At 47.1% G+C, this 7,810-nt stretch overlaps 1 protein-coding gene across 3 annotated transcripts; it reads left to right on the forward strand.

Annotated features, from left to right (window-relative positions):
* The first annotated feature begins 3,643 nt into the window (after positions 1-3,643).
* On the forward strand, positions 3,644-4,310 carry IQCF6 (IQ motif containing F6). 3 transcript variants are annotated; one of them, XM_043886755.1, is made up of 2 exons: positions 3,644-3,728; positions 3,883-4,310. In XM_043886755.1, exons 1-2 carry the CDS (start codon positions 3,657-3,659, stop codon positions 4,249-4,251), a joined length of 441 nt encoding a protein of 146 aa, XP_043742690.1. In that variant the 5' UTR covers positions 3,644-3,656; the 3' UTR covers positions 4,252-4,310. The 3 variants fall into 3 exon arrangements, with proteins under 3 accessions (XP_043742690.1, XP_043742691.1, XP_043742692.1); XM_043886756.1 differs by having other exon boundaries at positions 3,644-3,671; XM_043886757.1 differs by lacking the exon at positions 3,644-3,728 and adding an exon at positions 3,755-3,772 and having other exon boundaries at positions 3,877-4,251.
* Positions 4,311-7,810: the final 3,500 nt, after the last annotated feature.

Here is a 7,810-nt window from a genome sequence, read left to right on the forward strand (position 1 = left end):
TTATCTATACAATGGGATATTATTTAGCCATAAAAAAGAATGAAGTACTGATACATTCTACATGGAACCCTGAAAAAACATGCTAAGTGAAAGAACCCCAGACACAAAAGGCCATATAGTATATGATTCTATTTATATGAAATGTCCATGGGAGGCAAATCCTTAAGAGACTATAAGCAGATTACTGGTTGCCAGAGTGTGGGGTTAGGGAAAGATAAAGGGAAGTAACTACTTAATGGGTACAGGGTTTCTTTTGGGGATTATGAAATTAGAATTAAAATTAGATGAAATTAGAAACTGGACTTGGATAGTAGTGATGGTTGCATAGAGGCTTCCCTGGTAGCTCAGTTGGTGAAGAATCCGCCTGCAAGGTAGGAGACCCCAGTTCAATTCCTGGGTTGGGAAGATCCACTGGAGAAGGGATAGGCTACCCAATCTAGTATTCTTGGGTTGTAAAACACTGCAAATGCACTAAAAGCAACTGAATCATAAACTTTAAAATGGTTAAAATGGTCAATTTATGTTATATGGGTTTTACCTCAATTACTTAAAAAAGATACACAGAAACACATAAAACAGTTTTCTATTTCTTAAGGTACATGGATGTTCTATGTCCATAAATTCATAGCTAATTGTCCAGGATACTCTCCAAACTAGCAGCAGTAATAATATAAGGCAGAAATTTGTTCGTAAATGTATGGATTAAAAATAAATTATTTAAACTATAATGGAAAAGAATCTGAGAGTCCATATATATGTATGGATAAAACTCAATTTGCTATATACCAAAAACTAATAGAGCATTGTAAATCAACTATACTTCAATAAAAAATTAATTATTCTTAATATCAAATTTAAGTCTGTGCATGGCATAAGGTCTGAAAGACTATCTCTGGGAGTAAATTTAAAGGAAATTCACTTTCTGCCTTATATGTCTGCATTTTTCTGTATTTTAGAAACAGACATACTGTATTTATAACCCAGGGGAGAAAAGAAGGCAGAATCTGGAGAAGGGAGCAGTGAGGAAATAGAGACCAAGGAATGTGGTCTGTGAACACTTAGTAGGATAGGACTCAGGGAGTGCATCTTCCTGGCTTCGGCCTCATACGCTGCCACTTTGTGAATAACTACAAAAGCGTGAACGTAAAAGAGGCTGACAGGTTTTTCCAGAGACTTCTAAGGAGACAAAGCCAAGACATTCTGGCAATAAACAGCCAGGCCAGAGGTGGGTAGGGGAGAGATCCCCAAGGAACAGTGAGGTCTAGTGTTGGCAGTCTGACCTGCATAGACTGAGCCTGAGTGTTGGCCACAACCACAGCCCCTTTATAAGTGATCCCTTCAGAATCCAGCATATTGGACTGGAAGTAGATGCCTGACACCAGGACCGATGGTTCAATGCAATGACGCAGGCCTTAGAGATGGCCGATACCAGCGTTCCACTCACTCAGATTGACAGACATTAATGGAGGCAACAGGGTCCGCTCTCGAGGACTTTTAATGTGACCTAAAGAAGTTGCTTGCTTGAAAATAGGGCCAGAATCTGTAAGACACGCTGATGGACAGTGCCATGGCAATTAGTAGAAGTGATGGTACGAGGCCTCAAATACACATAAACAGAAGCCACAGTATGTGGCTCATGTAGAAAAATGAGGAATATCATGCATGTTAAAACTAGAGCCAGAATGGCCTTTCAAATCCCAAAGGACGCACAGCAGCTCTGCATCATCTGTTTCTGCAGTTTCAGTCCTAACTCTGAATTCTAGAAACTCATGTGAGCTCCCATGAGCCCTGGCCACAGAGTTGCATTCTTACAGCACAGCAGGGCAGACCCAGGTTTTGTGGGAACTAAAGTTTTTATAAATTGGAAGGCCTACTTTAAGAAAAAGAATACAAAATTATAGACTTAAAATCAGGCCAGTGAATATTTAGGACAAGTCAAGACAACAAATGACACATATAAAAGAGGTGGCAGAGATCACAAATGTAACAACATATATATTAATTAAGTGTCCTACCTCTGTGGTATTTTTCCTACATTTTTTGCTGTATAGTCTTTTATTACTTCTTCATATGATGATTTTTCATATGATTTTCTATAGAAACATTATTGCCTTTCAAGATGCGTAAAACAGGATTTTTCATGCCAGCATGTACACCATTCATAGAAGTTCTGGTTGGTTCCTGTAATCACTGTTCAGTTCGGTCAGTCAGTCATGTCCGACTCTTTGAAACCCATGGACTGCAGCATGCCAGGCCTCCCTGTCCATCACCAATTCCCAGAGTTTACTCAAACTTATGTCCATTGAGTCAGTGATGCCATCCAACCATCTCATCCTCTGTCGTCCTCTTCTCCTTCCGCCTTCAATCTTTCCCAGCATCAGGGTCTTTTCAAATGAGTCAGCTCTTCGCATCAGGTGGCCAAAGCATTGGAGTTTCAGCTTCAGCAACAGTCCTTCCAATGAATATTCAGGACTGATTTCCTTCAGAATGGACTGGCTGAATCTCTGTGCTGTCCAAGGGACTCTCAAGAGTCTCCAACACCACAGTTCAAAAGCATCGATTCTGGAATTCTGATAAACTCTATTTTACAGAATTGATACTAAAACAGAAAAAAAAAGCTTGTAATATTTATAACTGTTTCACTGCATTGTCAAGTATTATATTTCTGACAAGACAGAACTTCAATTTTAATCAAGCATCAATGAAAACAGAATCTACTACTTAGGATTTTACGTGTCTAAAAACAGTAAGAATTTTCTGTGGACCAGTTTTTGTCTTCAAACTTTTCAAATCTTGCTTTTCCTCCACTGTACCTACACTTCTGGTGCCAGGCACTGCAGGGAGTGTCCACATCACCATAGCTGCACTTCTGTCCCCATATCAAACCATGACACAGGTGAATGGATGTTGTAACAGGTAGGAAAACTCCTGGAAGTCATTGCTAGCAGAATGTCTAACAAGAATTTACCTATTCCCAGGGGTGACTGGGACCACATAAATCTATCACATTAACCCATACTAAGTATATCCCAACTCAGCTTCCCCTTAGTCACATTCCAAAAGAAACTGCAGCCATTCCATGGCACCTGACAAGAAGAGGGTGACAAAGGGGGTCAGAGAAGGGGCGACAGAAGCCCTCTCCAATTGCAGATAAAATATCTTGCTTCCACAAATTTAACAAAACACATACTAGCCCATGAACACACTGCTCAGGTCCCTCCCAAAGACCCTGACACTTAGGCTTCCAGAAACCCACACTGGTAATGAGTATGTGTGTGTAAACCCTTACTTGAAGGAAAGTTGAATGAATCTTTCTCTCCACTGACACCAGCAGGATCAGAAATAAGTGGCTAGAAGCTGTAGAAAGAGCAAGGTTTAAGGCACCAGCTGAGTCTGAGAAATAAACTGAAAGCAAGAAATAATGACAGCCCACTTAAAGTTATGGGTATCAATAAATAAGGTGGCTGGTCAATCCATAAGAAGATACAAACAAAAGGAGAAAGAGATGTGGGTGAAATGTGGATGAATAGGCCTAATGAGGGGAAACTTGTGTGCAGGTGGGCGGAGTCTAGTGATAGGGTGCCTAACAGTTGAGGGCGGGGCTACAGACTAGGGTGGCCTAACTGATAGATGAGTGGACTCTAAAGACCAGGGCCATGGACACACAAAATGTGAGTGAGGCTCATACAGAAGGGATCTGTCCAGAGGATAATGAGCAGTGTCTAAAGGTGAGTAGGGTTTGGAAATAAGATGGATGGGGCCCAGAAATAAGAGGCCAGGGCTACCTGGGCCAGGCCCCCTTTCCTCCCAGCACCAGAGGTGGGGTTAGGAATGGGAGGGTACCCCACTGAGCATCTCCATGTTCTTCCTTCCCCCAATCAGTTAGAGAAGGCAGCCATAAAGATTCAGTCATGGTGGCGTGGCAACATGGTACGCCGGACGTTACTGCATGCAGCACTCAGGGCCTGGGTCATCCAGTGCTGGTGGAGGTCGATGCAGGCCAAGATGCTGGAGCAAAGACGGCGCCTGGCACTAAGACTCTACGCCTGCCAGGAATGGGCAGTGGTGAAGGTGCAGGCACAGGTTCGCATGTGGCAGGCCCGCAGACGGTTTCTCCAGGCACGCCAAGCGGCCTGCATCATCCAGTCTCACTGGCGCTGGCATGCCAGCCAAACCCGAGGCCTGATCCGGGGCCGCTATGAGGTCAGGGCCAGCCGGCTAGAGCTCGACATCGAAATCCTCATGACCTAGGGTGCTGGTAGAGCCAAGGAGACTGGATCTCTCTTCCAATAAAGACATTTACTGACCATGGTCGTGCCCGTTGGAAATCAGACCCACAGAAGAGGGATCAGCCCCTTATTTTCCTGCCTTCCACCCTCCAAAAAAATGATTTCCTGGCATAGTCTAAAGCCTGTCCCAGGACAACTCACACTAGCCCTTGCTCCTAAAGTAAACCTGACCAATCTTGTACCCAAAAGAAAGCTCAGGGCTCAGGGCCAGCTCTGACACTTGAGCCAGCCTGATCCCAGCTCCCACCACAATTTGGGTAGGCACTGGGCTTTACTCCTCTGCAGCCCCTGCCAGGCAATTTCCATTCAGATTAGGACTGGCTGCAGTCAGAGCCAGCTGGGAAGGGCAGGATTCCACAGGCTTCTGATTGGCAGGGCCCTCAGGGCGGGCACAGAGCTTGGCAGAGAGCCAGGAGGACAGGGTACCCCCAGCTGAGCAGCAGCAGGACAGGCGCTATGCCTCAAGGGGAACAGCCAGCTAAAGCCAGCCCCTGGGGGAGGCCGGGGCAGGAGCAGAGAGGCTGCAGCTGTGCCTGCTGCCTCCCTCCCCAGGGGCTAAGAGACACGGCCCCCACCCCGCAACCCCGCAACCCCGCCCTGTGCTGGCCACTTCCTGGAGAACCAAGCATGGAGTTGGTGTGGGGGGAGAGAGCCTGGGGATTGGAGTGGATTAACAAGCAGAGGAAGAATAGGGGTGAACAGGCAGGAGGGCTATCCCTCTGCCATCAGAGGTCATTAGCTTGGGGATACAGCTTCTAAACCTTATCACATCCTCAGAAGCAGCTGAGCTGCCCTTCCCTCAAGATTCCCTCTCTCCCGCAACCCTCTCACAAACTACCACACCCTCTGCTGAGCCTGCCGTGAGTGGGTGCTGAGGTGTCTATGCTTTGCTGAGGCTCTTATTATCTCTTGGCATTTATGTCTCAATCATCTCTGAATATGCTCTCTCAGTCTCTGCTTTGTCAAACATGCCCAAGTCCCTCACTCTCACCCTATATCAGGTGTGATACTTGTCTGAACCTGCATCCCAGGAGTCTGAGGTCCATGACCCTCCCCAGGATTTGGCCAGCACAGGGATGGGAGGACCAGCTGGGGAGGTGTACAGAAGCCAGAGGTTTTCATTGGCCTTACAGCTGGGTAAGGTTCTCCCTCACCCCAGGGCTCATTGTGTATGTGTGTGTGTGTGTTTGGGATTCAGGGCAGGATGTCCCTAGAACAGCTGTGACAGATGTGAGGATTCAGGGTTCAGTCCAGTATCTATCACCTCCAATAGCTGCAAGTGGCAATGATGCAGCTAGGTTCCTCACTCTTCCACCCTTTTTAGGCGCTTCAACACAGCTTTCTCCTCCCCTACTGGCAGTGGTGAGTGGTAGGAAACTAGTTAGGTCTACAAACAACATGGCAGGAATTCTGCATGATTTAGCCCGTGAGGCATTCACCCCTGCAGTGAGAGGTGTTTCAAATCTATGATAGCAAGAGTTTAACTCTCTGATTTACAGTCTACAATGGGCACTGGAATCCCCTAAGATACTGGAATGCCCTGATGCCTAGGCTCACCCAGAGATTCTGCTTTATCTGGGCTGGGAAGTTGCCTGGGCACTGAAATTCAGTATGCATCCACAATGTGAAAACTGATGAATTAAGTCCTTTCCAGCCCAGGTTACAGTCCCTTACTCAGCTCGCATGGTCCCATCTGCAGATGGTCATGTAGAATTCCCAGGTTTACACTCAGTGGGCTCAAGGAAATCAAGATTTTCTGCTCTCTGATGAGCTAAGCATACAAAGAAAAACAGGGATCTAGAGGCAGAGCTACCCTGGGTCAAAAACCTTTGGAAGCAGGAAGGTCCAGCACCTCCAGACAGCTGGGGTCTGAGATGGGGAGAGGCTATTGGGGAAAGTAGGCTAGGCCTCTAGTCCCAGGTAGACAGGATCCCAGGAAGATGGCCCCACACAGGGGTCAGTAATGGAGACTGTGGGGCAGTCCAAGAAGGTCAAGTTTCATCCAAAGTCTTAACCACCACTGCAAGAGTCCCTTCAAAGATCAGGGGTCTTGAGAAGCCAGGGATGGTCTAACCCTGTAGGTGTTGGGCATCAGAGAGCTCCAAGGAGAGGAATGAAGCATAGAAAAGGAGTCAGGAGAGAAGCTCTTTTAGCAGCAAGGTCTGTGGCTAGCTGCCTAGATTGGTGGAACCACCTTTCCCTCCTTAGCAAGGATGAGACCACAGGTGGGACTTCTTACAGATAGACCTCTCAGAACCTCATAGACCCTCTCTTCTCTTTTCCACCATCACTAAGAACTGAGCTGCATAAGAACTCTTCCTGACAATACACTGAAACAACACAAGTGGGGATGGAAGGAGCATGCTTGCAGCTAAGGGGCAGGTGTGGGCCTAAGAGCATTTTGGGGGACTTGGTATCCTCACACACATGCCTTCCTCAGGTGACATGGTGGCCCCAAGAGATATGTGACCCAGGCCTGATCAACAAAGAAATCTACTGACCCTCAGACTGGTCTAGCCTCCTGGGCCTCTAAGAAGGTAGTTCAGTAAGTGAAAGCCCATCCCCTACCAGTCCCCTCCTGCCCTGGAAAAGGACCCCCACGTTACATCTAGTTTCTTTGCCCCAGAATGCCCACTCCATGCTCTCCAGCCCCTTACCTGATGCATCACCAAGCTCAGTTCTGATCCCATCACTCCAGGGTCTCCATCCTGAATTTTCATCTTTCTCTGTCCCACATGCCAAACCCAAAATGACATGCCACAGCCACTGCCATGCATGCCCAGCAGCTTGAGTGGGCCGACCAACATCCCCCTGATCACTCACACACATTCACACACATTACAGGAGGACACTGGTTCTGACCACTATCCCACCACTCCCATTTTGCCAGGTGGATGCTGCTTAGCCTTTGTTCAGCTTTGTTTCTAAAACTCAAGTTTGTCCAGGTCCGCCAAAAATTAGTAGTCTGGAAATAAGCACTTAAGATGTAGAAGGGCTGGACTGAGTTGAGAACAAAATTTGTTTTCTGGGCACTCCCAAGCTGGGCTTTCATATCAACCGTTCAGAACAAAGAACTCAGGATAGAGTATATCCTTAAAGAGGGTGATAGATTTTGACAGTGAAAGGAGGTGGAACACAGGGCCCACAGAGAAAGTTCCAGCCATACAGGAAGAGACAAAAGACCATTCAGAGCCCTGAGATAGAGGAGTGTGAAGGGGCTGAGGTACTGCTGCAGCCTACAGCCAGATCCTGCCCTCGGCCCCTCCTCTCAGGTTATCCCAGGAGACACAGGGGAGCCTGCGTGGTTCAGAGGCAAAAGTAGTACACGCCAAAGAAGGGAGAGTTCCCTGGTGGCCTAGTGGTTAGGATTCTAGGCTTTTACTTCTGTAAAAGCCCAAGATGGGAGAGGCAAGATATCACAAAGGGGCCTAGGACGGAGACAAGAAGCCACAGACTGTGGAGACCTTACCACCCAAGGCCAAGACAGGGACCATGGGTATCAGAAGGTGAATTTAGGTCTG

Source organism: Cervus elaphus, chromosome 24 (genome assembly GCF_910594005.1).
Source record: "Cervus elaphus chromosome 24, mCerEla1.1, whole genome shotgun sequence".
In the NCBI taxonomy this organism is placed as follows: Eukaryota; Metazoa; Chordata; class Mammalia; order Artiodactyla; family Cervidae; genus Cervus; species Cervus elaphus.